The sequence below is a fragment of the Stomoxys calcitrans genome, chromosome 5 (assembly GCF_963082655.1).
Source record: "Stomoxys calcitrans chromosome 5, idStoCalc2.1, whole genome shotgun sequence".
Taxonomy (NCBI): Eukaryota; Metazoa; Arthropoda; class Insecta; order Diptera; family Muscidae; genus Stomoxys; species Stomoxys calcitrans.
The window spans coordinates 82,254,465-82,277,573 of record NC_081556.1 but is presented as its reverse complement, the minus strand read 5'-3'; the positions used below and the strand labels follow the sequence as shown (position 1 = coordinate 82,277,573).

General features: G+C 39.9%; 2 protein-coding genes across 3 annotated transcripts in view; both read right to left on the bottom strand.

Annotated features, from left to right (window-relative positions):
• Positions 1–1,155: 1,155 nt before the first annotated feature.
• LOC106088448 (suppressor of Mek1-like) lies at positions 1,156–9,212 on the bottom strand. Its single transcript, XM_013253971.2, has 3 exons — positions 8,078–9,212; positions 7,851–7,897; positions 1,156–1,494 (listed from the first exon to the last, which is right to left on the bottom strand). The coding sequence occupies exons 1-3, from the start codon at positions 8,909–8,911 to the stop codon at positions 1,374–1,376; spliced, it is 1,002 nt and encodes a 333-aa protein (XP_013109425.2). The 5' UTR covers positions 8,912–9,212; the 3' UTR covers positions 1,156–1,373.
• Positions 9,213–20,308: 11,096 nt separating this feature from the next.
• The window catches only part of LOC106088449 (PDZ and LIM domain protein 7), a 39,937-nt gene continuing 37,136 nt past the window's right edge, over positions 20,309–23,109 (bottom strand). For both annotated transcript variants that reach the window (XM_013253972.2, XM_059370184.1), the window contains exons 3-5: positions 21,076–21,164; positions 20,709–20,881; positions 20,309–20,600 (exon numbers count right to left, since the gene is read on the bottom strand). In XM_013253972.2, the coding sequence (XP_013109426.1) occupies positions 20,466–20,600; positions 20,709–20,881; positions 21,076–21,164 (397 nt within the window). In that variant the 3' untranslated portion in view covers positions 20,309–20,465. The remainder of the gene's footprint in view (positions 20,601–20,708; positions 20,882–21,075; positions 21,165–23,109) is intronic.

Sequence of the window (23,109 nt, the reverse complement as noted above, 5' to 3'; positions counted from 1 at the left end):
TCTGCTCGCTTCAAACTCTTCAGAAATCTCCGCTCTCGATAGTGGATAATTTTCTTTTTTTCTTTGCATTTGGCTTAATGGCATTCTCCGCTGGTTTTGATCTTCTATCCAAACGCTAAGAAGTGACTCCATTTTTTCCATTAAAGAACTTCTCATTTTTATGATGTGTTTATGTTGCAATGATGAGGCACATTCAGCAATTTTTTTAATTTTATTAACGTCCCTGGTACAAATTGATGTCACTGTAGTTGGGGGAAGTCCAAGGCTTCTTCCAATCTCAACAGCATTTTCCCCCGATTTGTAACGTTTTAAAATATGCATTTTTTGCTCTAATAATATTTGCTCTCTTTTTTGACTCATTATTACAATTATGTTTTTAAACTTCTCTTCGGCAAATTTATTTTGAGACTCTTTAACTAATTACTAGCACACTGCATTCACATAAACAAGACTAAAATGGAAATCCCCATTTTCTGTTTATGTTTTTTTTCCCGAAAATCACTTTGACATTAACGACGCAAATTGAAACAAAAACGACGCTACTTCGAAAGACGTATCTGCATCAAAAAGGGCGTATCTGTGTCAAATTTCAGCTCAATATCTCAATTTTTGAAGGCTCTAGAGTGATTACAACAGACGGACGGACAGACACACGGACATCATTAATCCGTCTTAGAATTTTACGACGATCCGAAATATATATACTCTGTAGGGTCGGAAATTGATATTTCGATGTGTTGCAAACGGCTTCGGAGGTGGGTATAAAAAGGAATCACATCATATATATACTTTACATACAAATATTATATTACAGTTACATGATGAAGCATGTAGGACCTCCCAGATATGTAAGCCTGATGATGATATCGTCAACTTTTCACCTAAACCTACATTCCGTCATTTGCTCATGTCGGCTTCCAATTGATTAGTTAAAGGTAAAGACAAATCCTCTTTGGTTTTTATTCAAAATATTCAATGATACTCGTATATTTGTCGTATCATAGATCAACAAACGGCCTTCATTGCATTGTCGCTCATGTGGCATATAGAAAATAACCATGTCGTCAATAACAACTTTCTGTTATTGCCCCAATGAACCAATTTCAATTAACGTCATAAATAAAAATTAATTTTTCATATTTGGTTTGGTTTTGGTTTTCAATAGAATTAATTAAATTTTTATTAATAAGAAAGTGAACTTAAAATCAATCAACAATGTAATGGAGAGGAAAAATCATTTCCATTGAGGCAGGTGGCCAGGAATACATTTTACATTGGCAGTTGGGGATATTGCTTTGTTGAGATATTAAAAAAGCAACAATTTTTGATAAACACAATTCTAAGAACTATAAATTTGTCGGCATGAAGCAGCTTTATTGGTTGTTTTTGTTGTTGGGTCCCAAGTGTTCCAGTAGATTATGTTTGGCCAGCAGCTGTATGCGTTGTTCAATAAGGCCAAGTGGTTTCTTGGGAACCAAATGACAGGTGGATTGCCTAAAAAAATAAAAACCAAAACAGAATAACTATAAGTATAATAATAATGGCATGAGGAAGTAAACAGAAATGCCTAAGCTAAAGATTCCGACATCCTCTAGCAAGTTATGTTTTTTTTTTTTTTGCAATAAAAATAATGCTTTTCGGGAGCCTTGGAATTTTATGTTAAAATTTACAAGTTATAAACTTTGAATACTCTTTAAATCAAACATATGAGGAGGAGGAGGTTTGTGTATAGCAGGACATTTCAATATGCTTTTAGGTGAATTGAATTCCTTTATGCAGAGCTTGATGATAAAAGTTTCTCTTCTAAGATATAAAGGGTGATTTTTTTGAGGTTAGGATTTTCATGCATTAGTATTTGACAGATCACGTGGGATTTCAGACATGGTGTCAAAGAGAAAGATGCTCAGTATGCTTTGACATTTCATCTTGAATAGACTTACTAACGAGCAACGCTTGCAAATCATTGAATTTTATTACCAAAATCAGTGTTCGGTTCGAAATGTGTTCAAATTTTGACAAATTTTTTTCAGCGATGAGGCTCATTTCTTGTTGAATGGCTACGTAAATAAGCAAAATTGCCGCATTTGGAGTGAAGAGCAACCAGAAGCCGTTCAAGAACTGCCCATGCATCCCGAAAAATGCACTGTTTGGTGTGGTTTGTACGCTGGTGGAATCATTGGACCGTATTTTTTCAAAGATGCTGTTGGACGCAACGTTACGGTGAATGAACACATTTCGAACCGAACACTGATTTTGGTATTAAAATTCAATGATTTGCAAGCGTTGCTCGTTAGTAAGTCTATTCATGATGAAATGTCAAAGCATACTGAGCATCTTTCTCTTTGACACCATGTCTGAAATCCCACGTGATCTGTCAAATACTAATGCATAAAAATCCTAACCTCAAAAAAATCACCCTTTATATTGTAAACATATTTTATTTCATACCAACACTTAAAAATTATAACTATCAGGCAATTGGTCTAACATGTCTCACACACTTTTCTTTTCTTCTTTTGAAATGTCTGATTTTTCGCGGATTTCGAGTGATATGGTTTAGGATGTCAAATTGCGTTCTTTACACATGATGAAACATATTGGCAAATTAAGCGATATTTATAATATGAATGACCTGTCCTAACAAAAATATATTCACACTATATGGGTCAGAGACCTATTCGGAATATAGTCTTTAGGATTCGCTTTCTCGAAATGAAAGATTGGAAAGCTGGTACTATGTTTGAGGATGATGAATCGTTGGGGTTCATTGATAGCTCTAAGAAAGAGGTAAGTTTAGGTTTAAGTGGAAGTCTGCAATCAGACTCACTTAAACATTTTCAGACATTGTGATAGAGGAGAAATAAATTGGCTTCTAATTCTTACTGTTGTACAATCCATATCGCTTTAAACATCCCAACAACTTGAGAATTTTTTACATCTGCTAGATCAGACAAGGCCTTACGGAAATGAGAACTCAACTAGGAACTCCTTATGCTTGTCAATGCGAGACACACATACAGCAGATGTACTATAATCTCGTCTCCCAGGTCTTCCTCACAGCTGCTGCAGAAGTCTTTACGTGCAACCTTCACTATTTCAACAAGTTTTCCGATCAGACATCGACCTTTTATGACGGATGCAATTACAGAAATGTCTGCTCTAGCCAGCGACAGCTAAGCGGTAGACTACTTCAAGTCTACATTGGGCCACATAATTTTGCAGTGTTCAAAACAACCCTTTTGTGACCATCTGTCATCCGTTGCTCTTCGTTCCTAATTCTGAAAAAGTTTTCAGTTTGCCTCGCTAGCGGCATACCCACATATACCAGTTCTCCTGGAATGTGTAAGGTTGTTTCTAGTCTCGTAAGCTCGTCTGCTCTACAATTCCCTGGGATATCTGCAATTCTGTGCTACTTAATTGCTTCCATACCACGCTCCTAAGTCGGTTTATATCTGGTATTGTCTCCCCACCTATGTGCCGGCGTTTGTTAACCACTATATAGGAAATGCTCCAAAGCATCACCATCTTCCCCACAGGCCCTACTAACCCTATCAGTTGCCGCACTTATTTTGCATAAGTCAGCTCGTAGTCCAATGTGTCCTGTTATGATACCGAAAGCTATACTAACCTCCTTTTTACTTTTTTAACTGTTCGTGACCTTACAGTCCGGGTTGTTATTGCTCTGATGGCCAGTTTATTGTTCGTAAAGATGTTAACACTCCACGTCAACTCGTTAACACCAAATCACCTCACGCATTCCGTGATCGGCCAGATCTTCGTCTGCAGGACGTATTATGGCCAGGCAGTCGGAAATAGATCTCAGTCGCTGGGTTCTCAATGAAGACCCTAGGCCCATTTGTCCTGCAGTTTTGATCCATCCATGTAGTAAGAGCTTCAAAATGGCAATACTAGAGCTCCGTCAATCTAAGACTGTGCCGATGGCAGCAGTGCTTCTCACTCGACATTTAGCTTTACGACTTAGCCAATTGTCTAGCCACAGTATTCCGATACCTGATAGAAAAAAGTCTTTGTTAGAAGGTGAACTGCTATGGGCAGTTTCAAACGTTATATTTGGTTTTAAAAAACTGTTGGTGATTTATGAACATTTGTGATTGATTTGATATCATCTGTGCGATTATTCACTTTTGTGAGTCAATGGGGTCAATTTGACAACGTTTTCTGTAGGTGTAGGTGTAGCATTATATTATGTGAATCAGATGGTGTCGCCATCAGTGTAGCTGTAATGCACAACCAAGTCATCCTTTGGATCGAGCAGAGGTCGAACACTGGGATGATTTTTGAAACAATGTCCACTAGACCAGAACACGATGTAGCAATATACACTCAGTGTATGACATGCGGTTTAACAATGGATCTCTTGCTGGTGCATAGGACAGGATTTGCCTTTCTTGAGCTTACCAAATTGTTCAGTTTGAAGTGAAATTTTCTGTCCAGCAAAACATCCAGGTATTTTGAGTTTTCAGTAAATGGAATATTCTCTGTTCCCATGATTGGTACATGGTCCTGCTGATAAAACCATTTCCGTCTTGGCATAAGCTGAGCCAATTTCCGTAGCCCTATGCTTCTAGGGGTATATATCTGAGTGTGCCGGGAATCTTTTCCTTAACCGTAATAGACACTTCATCAGCATTTGAGGACGCTTTCACAAATGTTATTTCAAAGACAAAAATATTTTGTAAATGGCTATATTCTAAAGTAAGGGAGAAACCACACCACCTTGATTTTCTTCAGGTATCTCTCGCTCTCTAGAGCTGGCAAAATACCAATAATATCCTTCACCGATTTTAACGGTACTCTGTTATTAGAAGTCATAACGGAATACTGCGTGCAAAATTTCAGCTAAATCAGGCAAAAATTGTTTCTTCCATGGGCTCACGAAGTCAAATCGGGAGATCGGTTTATATGGGAGCTATTTTAGGTCCTTGACCGAGTTGGACCGTACTTGGCACAGTTGTTGGAAGTCATAACTAGGTGCAAATTTCAGCCAAATCGGACAAAAGTTGTGGCTTGCAGGAGCTCAAGAAGTCAAATCTGGAGATCGGTTTATGTGGGAGCTATATCCAAATCTAAACTGATATAGCCCATTTGCAATCCCCAATGACCTACATCAATATTAAGTATCTGTGCAAAATTTCAAGCAGCTAGCTTTTCGCGTTCGACCGCTATCGCGAGTTCGACAGACGGACATGGCTAGTTCGAATCAGAATTTCGAGATTAGTATACGCCTTCCTATGGTGGTGGGTATAAAAAAAATCTTGCGCTAGTATTGATGCCTATAAAATCTGATTTGCATTATTAACAGCACCCTCAATGTCAAGAAATGCTATCTTTGTGTATTCCTTATGTCGAGAGAATCTCCTATTTAGCCAACTACGACATGCAGGGCTGTTTCAGTGGATTTTCACCGGCTATATGCATGCTATTGCTGACTCAGGCGATCTGCAGAAGTCTTTGGCTTAAGATATGCTACTATTAATCTCTCTTTCGCTTTCCTGTAGAACGGCCTTCCTGCTTTTGGAATGAAAGTGACCATTGCGCCTCTCCATCCCAGTTATATACGACATGCTGATGCAAGCAGAGTATATCTTACTAAACAAGGAAAAGGTCTATCGGACACAGCTTGCAGTTCCAGCGGTGATTTATTATCAGTGCATGGCGATTAAATGGAGTAGAAACTTTATATCGCCTGAAGGATTCGCCACAATTTCCCCAACAACCACCGACTAATGCTTATCAGTAAAATGTGTATCCAGAAGTAGTGCTAGCGTTTCTTCACTAGACATGGTGCATACATTCTCTAACTTCTGAATGTTTCCTACCTCAATAGGTTTGGCAGCTATTCCGTAGCGGATAGCCGTAAAAAGTATCCCAATCAGCTTTTCTTAGTCGATATTATAGTAATATCTGGTACTTTCTGACCGTCCCTGGTAATAAAGGTCGTTTTCACCCGCATCCCCTTCGATAATATCCGAACTTCCTCATGACTGCAGTGGGATTTAGTAGTTTCATAGCTGGCTACCAATGAAGGAGACAAGGGTGAGATTAGGAGTATACTCGATATTGGTATGTCTCTAAAACTACGTGACTTGCGTTTGGTTTTCTTGTCCCGTTCTGTGTCATTATGATAGTCTCAAGTGAAATCTTGGGTAGAGATGTACAGCCCTCGACTCCCTGGATCTATTGAGGTTAGTAAGGTTGACGTACGTGTAGGAATGGATGAAATCCCTGAAAAATCTCCTGCAAAATGGATACTTAAAATGCTGATGATGAAGATGAGATCAAGTACTTGCTTTTTCATATCCGGATCCATGGGGGCAACGGGTTTCCTTCTTGGGAAGAAGGTTTTTTTCCGATCTGGGTGATGGAACCTTTGTGAAGTCTTGTTCGTAAACAAGACGGAATGGTTCCCAAACTCAACGCAAAGGCAACGATGTGGTGTTAATGAGAGGATATTGAATGTGAACATCTTTACGAACAGTAATCTGGCCATTAGGGCCATAACAACCAGGACAGTTAGGTCGCGAACAGTCTTGGACCGTAAGAAGGAGATTAATTTCTTCTCTGAGGATGGCACGATCCGCATCGTTTCGGTGCCGGCCCATAGCGGAGTAATAGGAAATGAAAGAGCAGACGATTGGATGTGATGGCCAGAGGACTGTCGTCAAAAAACTTAGTTTACAGAAGCCTTTTGGGTCGGTACAGTCCGAGTTGAGGGCATGCATGTAACACAGTGAAACAGGCGGTAAGGGCGACGAAAACCCTATGGGGGGATTCGGTGTAGGGCATATGGTGAAGATGAGAAGTTGTAGCATTGCCTATGTAATTGGCTAGGATTCGAGGCTAACAGAGACCGGTCCTTGGGTGGGGATACAATACCAGACATGAACCAACTAAGGGGCGTGGTATGAAAAAAATTTGGGAGTTTGTAAGTCGCCCACGCCCTTAACTCGAACTGCGTCGACCCGAAAGGCTTCGAGTTAACCAAATTTATTGATGGCAGTCCTCTGGCCTTCACCGCCATGTCGTCTTCCCTTTTATTCCCGCTTATTCGACCCGGAAGGCTTCGAGTTAACCAAATTTATTGACGGCAAACCAAACCAAATTTATTGACGGTCCTCTGGCCTTCACCGCCAAGTCGTCTGCCCTTTTATTCCGTTAGGGCCCGGCACCCAAACGATGCGGATTTTGTCATCCTCAGAGAGGCGTTATTCTCCTTCTTACACTGCAAGAGTGTTCGTAAACTTACCCTCCTGGTTGTTTTTGCCCTTATGGCAATTTTACTGTCCGTAAAGATGTTCACACTCGACGTCCTCGCGTTAGCACCACACCAGGCAGTCTAAAACAGATCTCGGCCCCTGGGTTCTCAATGTAAACCCCCCAGGCTCACTCTCTCCTCTAGCATTGATCCATCCGTGTAACATAATCTTCCAGATGGCAATACTAAGGTTCCGTCAATCCAATCTTTTAGGGCTACTTTTTGGTATTTGGAGCACACAACAAGCAGATTATTATCTAAGGTGTATGTCCATAGTGTCCATGGGGCGGATTAATATCAGCACACTTAACCTAATGGTAATTATTCCCCGTATTTGCAACCATTCATATCCTTGTGTTTTTCTAAAACTCTTTAAAATATTTCATTCATTAGAATTGTACTTTTCAGAATCTTACAATGATTTTACTTTAATCTTTAAGAACTCTGTTTACAACTGCCATACATTGCGATTTGAACTCATCATCAACTCGAATGGAAGCTCATTAAAATTTAAGCGAATTTACATTAAAACATTTATTTATCATTAATGAACATCCATAATGGCAGTACTTACTTGTAAATAATTTTCTCACGGTCTGCCCAGGGCCAAAATTTATCCAGCTTAAATAATTATATGGGAGCGAAAAAATAAAGAAAAAGAAGTGATTCAAGATAAGGATTCAATTTAAATTGCAATTTCAACGCACACACACACACACACAAACATCAAATGAATTCCATTCAATGAAAGTTAAAAGGACTTCAAATGGAGTGCGAGCAAAAATGTGAGTGCCTGCCTACCTTTGGTTGTTTCATTGAACATTCCTCTGCACTTTGTGAACTGTTAGAGGCATTATCTAAGGATGATTGTTCCATTGCCTTTGAGTACTTATCGACAGCCTCTCCGTCATCTGCACACTCATCACTGGCGGCACGCATGTAATTATTTTCGTTATTTTGCGGAACGTGTGCACTTGTGTCTGTGGAGTTATTGTCGTTTAAACGCAATTTCGATTTGTTTGGCATACTCCATGTGAATGTGGTTGTTAGGAAATCATCGTCGTCATCGTTCTCACCATCTCCATCACTTTCAGTTTCATCCGCTTTCATCTCATGGCCTTGGGATTTGAGGAAGTAACTCAGATTGAACTTTTCACATACATCATCGGCATTGGATTCATCATCCTCATCGTCGTCCCCATCTCCATCTCCATCCTCATCCTCACCCTTATCATTGTATTCTTTTACTTGGCCTACCCCCTGCTGCTCATTACCATCTAATGAGTAATTATTTTCGGAAGCATAATCCGATTCGGGTGTAACCTCTTTAGATCTTCTTTGTCTGGCAACGTGTTGCTTTAATCGCAGATAAGCCTCTCTGGCATTAAAGTTTCCTCTCAAATCATCGTTGTCGTTTGCGTCTTCTCCATCGCCCTCTTCGTCACTCAACTCATAATCATAAGCATCTTCATCATAGGATAATTTACGTTTTTGCTGGTAGAGTTCATTGGTGAGATAATTTGGTTTTGGGACCACTCCATTTAGCTGGAGCTTCTCAAAGGTCTGCGAAACCGTGGCCAATGTTGAAGAGAGTATTTTGGGAATCTCAGCAATTTCCGATAATTTTCTTTGCATTGCCCGCAGACGTGCCTCTATGGAGGCACCTATAAGAAATTATTCACAATTGATTAAATTTCACATTGGGTTGAGCAAGTGGTGGAGGGATATTGGGCAGGGTGCATTAGCGAAACTGATTTAAATCATATGGGAAAAGTTATGTCAAAAACCCTACACATGTTATTGTACATATAAAGTTAAAACAGAGAGAATGATAAGCTGGGGGGAATTAAATTGGGGAACTATCTTGTAACTTATCTGAGGGCACTAGCTTGTCCAAATAAAGCAATTTGAGGGAAAATTTTACAGGTAAGTTTTCATGAAGCAAGCTCCTCATTTTTCATTCCATTTATTAAACATCCGAAAAAGTCTATTGTTCTGGCATAAACAGATCCCAAAAATGTTCTTGGTTCGAAGTCCGTAGAACAAAGACCTCTAAATGTCTGCTTAGGTATTTTGAAAATGTATGCAGATAAGGATCAATTTTGTTTTTCAAAATGGCAAAAATGTTTGCTAAAATAACAGATTATATTATTCCATTATAAGCTTGTACTTTAACATATTTGTCATGATTATGTGATTTCACCCCGTTTCGCATCTTTACTTGGGGTTGTTGCTGGTCTGAAATTGCCAACAGCAGAATAACTGCCAAAAAAGCATCAACATTGTTTACTAAGAATAATTGTTTGCAGACTTTTTTCTATGAGTGAAAAATTTTGTTAGTAAGAACAGCAAAAAAGTTTGCTGAAATAACAGAAAGTCTGCTGACACAATACCAGACATGAATCGACTTAGGGGCGTGGTATGGAAAACAATTAATGATTGCACGCAATTCCTAACTTAGATTTTATTTCGATGTTACTTTCTAGTATTTAGAGCGCACAACAAGCCGATTACTGGCATAAGTGTATGTCCATAGTGGCATGGGGCGGATTCATATCCGCACCCGCTTTTCAACCTAACCTACTAACAAATTTCTATGAGTGTAGCAAATTGCCTCTTAGCAGTTCATAGTTTTAGGGTGTTTTTATATCCTTCACCACCTATGCTTTAATTTTTTTTGTCAAATAGTTGAATGACATCCCAGACACTTGTAGCTAAGTTTAAAATGTGTACGCTACTTATAAATACCTTCCATTTCATACCCATATTGTCCAATCGGTTAAAATGTCCTGTGGCAGATGTTTTGTAGGTGGGGCGACCCTCCTGATACTTGTGGCCAAGATTGTATATTAAAATCGTATTCCTTAGAAAAATACCTAACATTTGGTACCCATATTGCCAAGTATTGGGTTGCCCAAAAAGTTATTGCGGATTTTTTAAAAGAAAGTCAATGCATTTTTTATAAAACTTAGAATGAACTTTAATCAAATATACTTTTTTTACACTTTTTTCTAAAGCAAGCTAAAAGTAGCAGCTGATAACTGGCAGAATTTTTGGGCGCGAGGGTAGACACCAAACACTTAGAGCTATATTAATATATCAAAATTCGTACACTATTTTAAAATATCATTCATTTGATAGCCATATTTTGTGTGTAGGGTGACCCACCAGAGTCTGAGTGCCAAAGTTGTATATCCAAATCGTACTCTTAAATTTGATACCTTTAATCATTCGATACCCATATTACCTATTCGGTAAAAATGTCATGCTGGTGGTGATGTGTGGGTGGGGTGACCCCCAAAACACTTGTGACAAAATTCGTATATCAAATTCGCACTCTACTTTTAAATACCTTTCACTTGATACCCATATTGCAAAATTGGTAAAAATGTGTTTGTGATGTGGGGTGACCCCCCGACACTTTGGGATAAAGTTTTATATCAACATCGTGCTATTCAAAAAACATTCAATTCATACCCATACCCATTCTGTTCCTATCGATAATAATGTAAACAAGTAAAAAGGCATTACATTTGGCTGGGCCGAACTACGGATATCCACCACCTTGGGTACATGTATTTGTAAACCTCCTTTCTTCATAAATCGGTAAAAATGCATTATTTGGATCAAATTCGGCATGGACATTGAATGGTCTAATAAATACAAGTCACTGTTCAATTTTGGTCTTTTTGGCAGCTATATCCAAAAACAGACCGATCAGGACCATATAAAACACGGATGTAAAAAAGCCTAATATAATTCACTGGGCAAATTTCAACGAAATCGGACAATAAATTCACTTTTTATGGGCTCAAGACCTTAAATGGAGGGATCGGTCTATATGGCAGGTATATCCAAATATGGACCGATCTGTGCCAGATTAAAAAAAGATGTCAAAGGACCTTACACTGTCCCAAATTTCAGCGAAATCGGACAATAAATGTGCCTTTTATGGGCCCAAGTCTTTAAATCAAGAGATGGGTCTATATTGCAGCTATATCCAAATCTGAACCGATCTGAGCCAAACTGAAGAAGGACGTCGAGTCGCGACTACAACCCACTGTTTCAAAATTCAGCAAAATCGGGTAATGAATGTGGTTTTTGTGGGTCTATATGGGCTCTACATCAAGATATAGTCCGATATAGTCCATCTTCAATCTTAACCCGCCTATGGGCAAAAAAATAATCTGTGCTATTTTCAACTCAATATCTTTATTTTTAAAGACGATACTTGGCTAGGTAAGGTTAGGTTGAACAAGAGGGTGAGGATATTAATCCGCCCCGTGCCACTATGGCATACACCTTAGCCAGTAATTGGCTTATTGGGTTCTCTAAATACTAAAAAAGTAACCTCCAAAAATTTAAAAAAAATTCATGGTTCATGTCTGGGATTGTGTCCACACCTAATTTCTGGTGTCTTTAAGCTGTGAATGCCGGGCAATGATATAGGAAATACTTCAAAAACTCATCATCTTCTCCACATGCCCTACTTATGCCATCGCTTGTCGCACCGATTTGGCATAAGTGAGCTCGTAGTCCTATGTGTCCCGTTATGATATCAAACGCTATACTGACCTCCTTCTTATTTCGTTTCAGTAATAGCCACGTCCTCTCACGATCCGAAGCATCCCAAAGGATTTTCACAGTCCTATTGACTGTTTCGTTGTTCCACCTGAAAGGCTTCGGTTAAAACCTAGGTTTATTGATGGCAGTCCTCTGGCCTTCACTGCCAAATCGTCTGCTTCGTCGTCATTCCCCCACACTCCGCCATGGCCCGACACCTAAACGATGCGGATCATGGCATACTCAGAAAAGGCGTTAATCTCCTTCTTACACTCCGACATTTACCGTCCTGATTATTATTGTCCTTATGGCCATTTTTCTGTCCGTAAAGATGTTCACACTCGACGTCCTCGCGTTAGTACCACACCACTTCACACATCCCATGATCGCCCGGCAATCTTAAACAAATCTCAGTCCCTGGGTTTTCAATGTAGACCCCCAGGCCCACTCTTACCGTGTAACATGACCTTCCTGATGGCAATACTACGGTTGCGTCTCGGGTATACGATCAGAAACCTCTTCCCTTTCTTCCAGGTTCCTATCGTCGCCTCGATTATACCGCATGGTATGAGCTGCTCCCATCCTCAATTCATTCTCCCATCGCCCTAAGTCTCATAGCCACAGTGGCTGCCTTACACTTAATCTGTATATCAATGGGTCGGATATCTAGAATAGTCTCCAGTGCTCTAGTGGGCGTGGTCCACATCGCTCCGCCTCTGGCAAGACAGTGTGTTCTCTAAAGGGTCTCTGTTGTATGGTCCTTATGTTGCACTTTTTCTCCATAGCAATCCACCAAGCTGCTGAGGCGTATGTAAGTATTGGTCTAACCACACAACTGTAGAGCCAGTGGACTATCCTCGGATTGTAGGCTTGAGGAAAAGTGGTGCGGCAAATTTGTCCACCTTCGACCTTTTCGGATCCTACCCCTACGAAGTAATGTAACATCGTTTGCTATGCAGACGGGTACAAATCGCTCCTGAGTCAGCATCCGTAATAAGTAATTTATGGGGGTCACCCAAAGGTGTGGCGATAAAATGCTCCCCTGTGGTGTGCCCTGTGCCATTTTCTCTTTTATATTTATGTCATGGGACCCGTAATTTATCCACCTGTTCTTAAGTATATGGTTTTCCAGTCTCTAAGGACCTAGACCACCCAGTACTGGTTTAAGGATTGGGTCAATGTGTTGGTCGGCACATTGTTAAACGCCCCGGCGATGTCAATGCAAACCGCCAGTGTGTACGTCTTGGGATCGAAGGGTTCTTCTATTTTATGCACAATTGAAATAGGCATGCTGTTTGTATTTGAGCAGCTCGCTGGATGTTCTACTTTATAATGGTATCCACCATACGTTCTATGGTTTTGAGCAGAAAGGACGTAAGGCTTAGAGGACTGTAGGCCTATGGTGTCGCATAACTTGCTTTGCAGGGCTTAGGTATAGATACCATCCTTTCCTCCTGCCAGGTTTTCGGAGTATATGAGTCCTAGGCACGCATATACTCTGACCAAGTGAAGCGCCAGATAGTCGACCTCCTATTGTAGTAACGTCGGAAATATTTCGTCGTTTCCGGGTGACTTTAATGGTTTAAAACTCTTCAAGGATTCCTTTACTATAAAATCCGTAATTATAAGTCTTCGATCGACCTAATTTTTCCAAGATTCCAGTGTCTACGCGAGTCCCGTCGTATCCAGTGGAAAATGCGTTTTCATCAAAAGCCTCAACATGACCTCCGTTGTCTCTGCTCTCACTCCCTTGTCGTCGACTTAGGTGTCAGGGGTTCTTCAGAGAAATTTTTTTATCTTGGCGGGGTCATTAATGCTATCGGTTTGTTCGCAGAAAAGCTTCCAGGAGGCACGTTTTGCCGTCCTATTGTTTTCCTTGAGGTGTGTCTAGTACACATCCCAGTAAACTTCTATTTTTTACAACGAATTCTGTTATAAAGTCTGCGCACATCTTTCCCCATGTTGCGAATCTCCCCGGTCATCCAGGAGGTTTCTTGAGTTGATTTCCTTTCCCGAAGAAGACAACTATCTTCAAAGGACTCCACTAGTGCAGTCGTAATCCTGTTGACATTGTCGTCAATGTTTTCTTTGCTTGGGCAATCTAAATTATCTTGCCCAAGTGTTCTTTTGAGTAGTCTTCCGAATTTTAGCCAGTTGGTTTTCAACTTATTACGGAAGTTTATCGGATTCGTCGCTGGCCGTGCTGATCTGTACCTAGTGTAGCATTTGTCAGAGTAGTAATGCTCCATAGAGACCCTCCAATACTGAATTTCATCGACCAGATTTTCCGAACAAATGCATACATAAACTGAATGCAGCCAGTTAAGCGATTCAAAACCATTCATGTTGTCCATTCAATTTCGAAACATTGGTCTTAGTCCTTATCTTGTATGGGATAGTTTAGGTTAGGTTGAAAAGAGGTTGCGGATATTAATCCGCCCCTGCCACTATGGACATACACCTAAGCGTATGTCCCTAGAGCGCACTGGCTTGTTGTGCGCTTTAAATACCAGAAAGGAACGTCGAAAAAGAATCTAAGTCAGGAATGCCGTGCAAAATCCCTGTCTTCATATTACGCGCTCTAAGTTTTTTCATGTCTGGTATAGTACCCCTACTTAGGTGTCGGTGTCTGTAAGCCGCGAAAGCCGGATAATGACAGGAAATATCCCAAAGTCTCACGATCTTCACCACATGCCCTACACATGCTATGCCTTGCAGCGCCGATTTTGCATAAGTGATCACGTAGTCCTATGTGTCCCGTTATAATACCGAAAGCTATACTGACCTACTTCATACTTCCTTTCAGTAAATGGCTCGTCTTCTCACTGTGCAGACCTACCATAGAATTTTAGTTGTCCCACCGATCGCTTCGTTGATCGTCGCCCATGCCTTTAACTCGAACCACGTCAATCCGACAGGGGTTATCCAAGTTCATTGATGGCAGTGCTCTGGCCTTCATTGCCAAATCGTTTGCTCTTTCATTCCCCCTCCGCTATAGACCGGCATCCAAACGATGCGGATCGCACCATAGTTATTGAATGCGTTAATCTCCTTCACGAACAAAGTTGGAGTGTACTCCAAGACTGTTCGTGCCCTTACAGTCCTGGTCGTTATTGCTCTGATGGCCCGTAAAGATGTTCACACTAACACGACCCCACCTCACGCATTCCTTTATTGCCCGGATCTCCGGCTGCAGGACCGTATTATGGTCAGGCAGTCTAAAACAGATCTCAGTCCTTGGGTTCTCAATGTAGACCCCCAGCCCCACTTAGTCCTCTAGCTTTCTTCCATCCGTTTAGCATAATCTTCTATATGGCAGTACTAGAGTACCGTCAATCCACGAGAGTGCCGCTCTCAATAGTCCATCGTACTCGACCTCAAGTGTCATCTCAGGTATTTGATCGGAAACCTATTGCATTCCTTCTAGTTTTCCTATCGTCACCTCGATTATATCGCGATGGTATGACCTGCTCTTATCCTCTGTCCATTATCTCATCGCCTCAATTCGTATAGCCACAGTTGCTGCCAGACACTTAATCTTGTTGTCTACGGATCGGATATTTAGAATAGCCTCCAATGCACTAGTGGTCGTGGTCCTCAACGTTCCGCCTATTCCAAGACAATATGTTATCTGAACCAGTTGTGTTATCCATACGTTACACTTTTTCTCCATCGCAGCCACATATCTTCTGAGCCGTAAGTAAAGATTGGTTTTATCACGCTCCTGTAGCGCCAGTGGACAGTCTTCGAATTCAGGCCGCATTTCAACCCCATAGCCTTCAACATAATGCCCAACATCCGCGAGCTTTCTCGGTACGCTCCTGAATGTGACACATCCAATTTACTTTCCTGTCCTAGATCGCTTCTAAGTATTTAATATTGTCAGATATCGAAATCGTTCTATTGAAGAAACGTGCCTTCCGGTATTTCTAGATAGCTGATTCGGATCCCTACCCCTTAGAAGAATTATAACAACATCTGTGTAGCATATTCAAATCCCTCCTCAGCGAGCATCCGTAATAGGTCGTTTAATGTGATCACCCTTAGAAGTTGCGATAAAATGGCCCCCCTGCGGCGTGCCCTGTCCCACTTTCTCCCTTATATTTATGTCATTTATCTACCGGTTCCTTAGCATATGGTTTATCCAAGTCTCTAGCATATGGTTCACCCGATCCACCATTTGCTGGCCTAAGGATTGGATCAGTGTGTGTGTGGTCCGCACATTGCTAAACGCCTCCTCGATATCAATATATACCGCCAATACGTTTCACTGGTTTGAGTAGAAAGGACATATGGCTTATAGGTCTGTAGGCCTTTGGTGTGGCATTATTTGCCTTGATGGGTTTAGGCATAAATAAATACTACCCTTACCTCCTGCCTGGCTTTCGGAATATAAGCAAGTCTTAGGCACGCTGCAAAAATACAGGCCAGATGGGGCGTCAGGTAGTCCCCCTCCTTCTGCAGTAGCGTCGGGAATATTCTATCAAGTCCTGGTGTCTTAAATGGTTTGAAGCTCCTCAAGGCTTCCTTCACCATAAATTACGTTATGATAAGCCTTCGAACAACCTTACTATTCCAAGATTCCGGTGTCTCCGTGAGTCTCGCCGTGTCTTGTGGAAAATGGGTTTTCATCAAAAGCCTCAACATGTTCTCCGTTGTTTCTGCTCTCACTCCCATGTCCTCTACTAACGTTTCAGTTTGAACATGGGTTTTTGAGAGAAACTTTTTCATCTTGACGGCATCATTAGCGCTTTGGACCTGTTCGTGGAAAATCTTCCAGATGGCACGCTTTGCCGCTCTGGTAATTTGATTGCATTCCTTGAGTCATACATATCCCAGTAAACTTCCGATTTTTACAACGTGCTGTATTATAAAGTCTCGGACCTCTTTCTCAGTGTTGCGAGTTTTTCCTTTCTCGGAGAGGACAACTATCTTCGATAGACCTTATTTGGGCAGTCGTAATCCTGTTGACATTGTCATTATTGTCTTCTATGCATGGACAATCTAAATTATCTTGCCCAAGTTTTCTTCTCAGTAGTCTTCCGAATTTGGTCATTTTGGTTTTCAACTTATTACGGAATCTTATCGGACTCGGCGCTGTCCGTTTCATTCTTAACCTTATGTAGCTATGGTCAGAGAAGAGTATTCCATGGAGACCCTACAATCCTGAACCTCTTCCTTAATTATAAAAATCGAAGTGTGTTTGTTTGTTCTGTATAGACTCGAAAACGACTGAACAGATTTTCTTGAAATTTTCACAGATTTCGGGAGGGGCGGACCCTCCCCCTTACTTTAAAAGCACTATTCAAAATGAAAAGTGGATTGATGGGAACTATATGAGACTTAAATTAAAGGTTTTTGGAGCAGAATACGAGACATGTATAAAAATATGAGATCAGAACTCAGCGGGCTGTCCCGCCCCAAAAATCACCCCCAAACAGACGCAATGTGTTAAGGGTCAGTATCCAATGAAAGGTAATATGGACTGGAATGCGAATTTGATGTTGAAATTGGCCCCCATGTCACAGTGGGCCTCACCACCGCATACAGCACTCCAAGAACCTTTTGAAATGGAAATGGAGACCGATCGAGACGACGTGGGACTCAAATGAAAGGTATTTAAGAATAGAATAAGAATTTATTGCCAAATTTGGCACCAAATATTAGGCTGCCATCACTGCCCAAAAATTCACCCTCCTCCTCCCCAAAAAGGAAAAATAGTCTGAACAGGGTTATATGGGACTTGAAAGGTATTTAGGTTTAGTATTGGCTTCCACATTCGAGTACCGGCGTGGCGGGCTACCAAATAACTCCCGAAAGAAAATTTGGACCGATACGAATCTGATATTAATTTTAGACACCAAGCGTCTGGGGAGCCGCCAGACTCAGAAAAAAACCCAAACACTAACATATAGGTCGACCGAGACAATATGGGAATTAAGTGAAAGGTCTTTGAAAGTCGAGTAAGAATATAAGGGGCCAAGTGTCTGAGGTTCTTCAAATATACCCCAGAGGTTCATGCAGAACGAAGGGGATCATTTAGAACTTTGCTTTGGGAGATATGTACCAATCTGTGATCAGCCACAGAATCCCTCTAACGGACACGCTGGCCGATTGGGACAATATAAAACTCAAATTAAGGGACTTTAACAATAGAGTACATATCATATATCCAAATTTGAAAAAATATTGATCCAGGAAGAAACTGTGGGACTTTAAAAATTGTATATCGGCTATAGTTTGGATTTTACCAACACCTACGATTAACAAGTAAAGTATTGTAGATTCGAGAAAGACTTTTTGCTCTGGACTCCGTCTTTATGATATTTAAAGAAACATTCGATTTTAGAAAGCCACTTAAGGGTGTAGCGAAGCACGCCGGGTCAGCTAGTTAATTATTAAATCTATGATTGGCAAATTTATATTTATTTATTTATTTATATTTATATTTGTGCATTGTTTGCAACGCTAAGAAGGAGAAGAGCTGGAACCATTGATAAGTATACCGATCGACTCAGAATCACTTTCTGATTCGATTTAGCCATGTCCGTCAAAGTGCAGGTCGTATTTGTTGTCCGATTGTCACGAAATTTTGCACATGTCACTTTTTTGGCCCAAGGACAAACGCTATTGATTTTGGTATAGCTCCCATATATATCTTTCATCCGATATGGCTTTTTAAGGCTGTAGAAGCCACAATTTTCGTCCGATCTTTACAAAATTTGGCATTGAGTATTTTATTTGAGGTCTACATATGTGTGGAACATTTCATAAAAATCGGTTCAGATTTAGATATAGCTCCCATATATATCTTTCATCCGATATGGACTTTTAAGGCGGTAGAAGCCACAGTTTCAGTCCGATCTTTAAAATATTTTGCGCGAGTTGTTTTATTTGACGTTCTAATATGTGTGGAAAATTTCAAGAAAATCGATCCAGATTTAGATATAGCTCCCATATATATCTTTCATCCGAGATGGCCGTTTAAGGCTGTAGAAGCCACCATTTTTCACTGATCTTTACAAAATTTGGAATGGGGTGTTTTAGTTGACGTCTCCATAAGTGTGCAGAATTTCATAAAAATCGGTTCAGATTTAGATATAGCTCCCATATATATGTGTAGCCCGATTTGCACTTAAATGGCCGTAGTAGCTCTAATTTTCAACCGATTTGCACGAATTTGGCACGGACTGTTTTGTTACTGATCTTAACATATCTGCAAAATTTCATCAAAATCGGTTCAGATTTAGATGTAGCTCCCATATATATCTTTCATCCGATTTGAACTATTAAGGCTATAGAAGCTACAATATTCGTCCGATCTTCACCAAATTTGGCGTGGAGTCGTGTCAATGTATGTGCAAAATTTCATAAAAATCGGTGTAGATTTAGATATAGCTCCCATATATATCTTTCATCCGATATGACCTTTAAGGCTGTAGAATCCACAATTTTCGTCGGATTTTGCATAAGACGTTTAAATTGACGTTCCAATAGGTGCGCAAAATTTTATTACAATCAATCCTAATTTAGATATAGCTTCAATGTGTATATTTCGTCCGATATGGACTTTTAAGGCAGTAAAATCCAGAATTTTGGTCACATCTCTACAATATAGAGCCTGATATTTTCTATTTCATGTCCCAGTATTTGTCATTCAAATTGGAACAGGTATCGATATAACTCCCATATAATCTTTTATCCGATATGGCCTTTTGAAGATGTGGAAATTCAAATCTTTTGTCTTATGGTAGGAAAATCTTACAAGGATCTAAATTCCTATTTCAATTGGTGTCGAAATTAAAGTCTGACTAGATTTCGAGAAAAGTTCTACATATAAAAAGTACTACATGCGTGGTGGTGTAGGGTATTATATAGCCGGCAACACCCGACTTTTGCCTTTCCTTACTGGTTTTGATTTAGAATTTGAATCTTCTCGATGGCCCCGAAGAAGAACCTGACGGGCCAGAGCAATTTCATGACCTGATCCACTTTAAATACCATGGCTATCAGGAATATTTGTTCCTATTTTATTGCAGGGCTCTTAAAATTTGATCGATTTGCAATCGTTGCTCATTTGTGAGTTTCTCCATGGTAAAATGGCAGAACATACAGAAGACTTTTCATTTTCACGGATGACGTTTGGGTACAATTAGCAATCAGTTTTTCCATCCGGAAAAACTTAACCCGTTAAAACCCAACCTTCTTATACCATTCATAGTGCAAGGAATACATAAATAATATACCGTAGCCCTCCGGGAGCTTAGTTGGTCGCGAACTCGAATTACCATTGTAGAGGTGGTGGTTCGATTCCCACCGGAGGCTTTGGTCTGTCGCTGCTTTGGTAACGCGATGGACTAAAATTGTCGAAGTGAATTTTTTTCAAATTTTCTTTCTATGAGGTAAAAAGTCAATTTCATACTTGAATTTTTTATGCAAAATTTAAAAAAAAATACTATTATAAGGATATTCAACAGGTAAGCAGCTAAAGGGTTATTTATTCTAGTATCGGCATAATGGTTATAAATAAATTATCGTAAAAAATATAATCAAATAAATTCCAACTACAATTTTAGTTAAATTAAGGAAATAATTTGACAAAGTATAACGGAGGCTTTTGCGTTTATTATGTGTTTTTGGAAACTGTGGGCAAAGCCAAGAGCATATCCTCGGTAATGCGGTTTCTCAATTCAACATTGTCACCCACTTCGGTGAAGAAACGTCGAATATTGCGTATGATGCGATGATGTGGTGCCTCCTTCTACTCGTTGGAGAGGAAATATATACAAAAACAAAAAGACATTGTAATGGGTTAATATTGTAAGAAAGTAATTAAAGAAAGGTTTCAATATGGTTGTTGGCGTCCTACCTCCTCTTCATCTTCGGAAGACTCATCTTCGCTCAACTCAATGACCACCTCATTGCCCTCTTCATCGATTTCGGTTTTAGTTTTCTTTTTCTTTGGCGGGGGAGGTGGTGGAGGTGGGTTCCACATAACCGGATGCCAACAACGGGAGCCTAGCAGTGGAGTGGGGGTAAATTCTACAAATAAAATTATGTTTTAGTTCATTTATTAGGCATTTGTGTGTCAAATCAAATCTCATGCAAAAACTCGGGGAGATGTTTATCCTGGGTTGGGCCATGCTAGAAAAATTCATTGGGGGGGGAAAAAAACTTCATGCAAGGTTTTTGCGGGAAAAGCACAAGAAATGGTCATAATGGTATAACATACTAACCTGGTGGTGGTGGCACGGGTTTAGGTACTCTTAAGACAATGGATTTCTCATCACCAACCTGAAACTCCTCCATAGGATCTTCTTCCATGCTATATAAGGTAGATTGGAGAGAAAACAAAACGTTGAGAATTAAATTTAATAAGTCTAAAAAAGTGCATCTATATGTATACCCTACTTTTTTTTAATTATTTTGGCAAAATAGGTTTGTCTAAGTTTGAATACAGAATGTGAAAATCATTATCTTTATCACAGCAAATATGTAAGACACGGCCCAGCGTTTAAATTTTAATCAATGTTCTAAAGATCTTGTAGTCTATCAATTTGTTCATTACATTCTTCATATATCTAAACATTAATTTCCGATCTGGAGGAAAGTAAAAATCAAAATTTGTGGGTAAGTACCGGTTTGATGTCTCTATTTGACCAGGGCAAGTAGACTAATCGGGATAATAACAGAATCTAATGAAAGTAATTTGGGCGTGGAGAACGGATGAGATATTAAAATGTTGACTCAATTATTATTATTATCAATTATTAAGTATTCCATTATTTTGTAGTGTTATGTTGTCACTTATGTCCCTTACTTATGTTGACAAGTATAAAATTTAGTATGAAGTAAAAAGGCATTAAGTTCAGCCGGGCCGGGCCGATCTTTGGATACCCACCATCTCGGGTATATATGTAAACCACCTTTCGTCAAAATCCGATGAAAAGTGCATACCTTATACCAATAGCAGCTACATCGAAATACGTTCCGATTTGGACCAATGAATAAAAGTAATTTTTCAATTGTATATAACAAAATAATGATCCTTTTAGTAGCTATATCTAAAAATAAAACGATCTGAAAGGCTAAAATAAGTCACTGTGTCAGATTTCAGTGAAAACGGATTATAAATGCGCCTTTCATGGGCCTAAGACCCTAAATCGGAGGATCGCTCTATATGGCAGCTATATCCAAATCTGGACCGATCTGAGCCGAATTGACGAAGGATGTCGAAAAGCCTAACACAACTCACTGTCTCAAATTTCAGCGAAATCGGATAATAAGTGCGGTTTTTGTGGGCCTAAACCCTAAATCGGAGGATCGGTCTATATGGCAGCTATATCCAAATCTGGACCGATCTGGGCCAAATTGACGAAGGATATCGAAGGGCCTAACAAAACTCACTATCCCATATTTCAACAAAATCGGATAATAAATGTGGCTTTTAAGGGCCTAAGACTTTAAATCGGCCGATCGGTCTATATGGGGGCTATATGAAGATATAGTCCGATATAGCCCATCTTCGAACTTAATCTGCTTATGGACAAAAAAAAGTATCTGTGCAAAATTCCAGCTCAATATCTTCATTTTAAAGACTGTAGAGTGATTTCAACAGATAGACGGACGGACATGTCTAGATCGTCTCAGATTTTTACGCTGATCAAGAATACGTATACTTTATAGGGTCGGAAATGGATATTTCGATGTGTTGCAAACGGAATGACAAAATGAATATACCCCCATCTTTCGGTGTTGGGTATAAAACAAGTAAAATCTTGCTAAGTTCGGCCGGGCCGAAACTTGTTATCCCACCACCATGGATTCTGCTAAAATATGGGAGCCATATCTGGTTATAGACCGATTTGGATCGTACTTAACACAGTTGTTGAGAATTATAACAGAACAGATGCAAATTTTATGTCCATGAACATTCCACTAAGGAAAAGGGTAAGATTAGGTTAGGTTAGGTTGAAAAGAGGGTGCAGATATTAATCCGCCAGTAATCGGCTTGTTGTGCGTTCTAAAAAACTATAAAGTAACCTCTAAAAAGAAAATTTTAAGTTAGGAATTCCGTGCTACTTACAAAATCCTTAATTGTTTTCAATACCACTCCCCTAAGTTGGTTCATGTCTGTTATGGTGTCCCCACCTAAGTACCGATGTCTGTTGAACGCGAAAGCCGGGCAATGACAAAGAAAATGCTCCAACGTCTCATCATCTTCCCCGCAGCACCTACACATGCTATCAGTTGCCTCACCGATTTTGCAT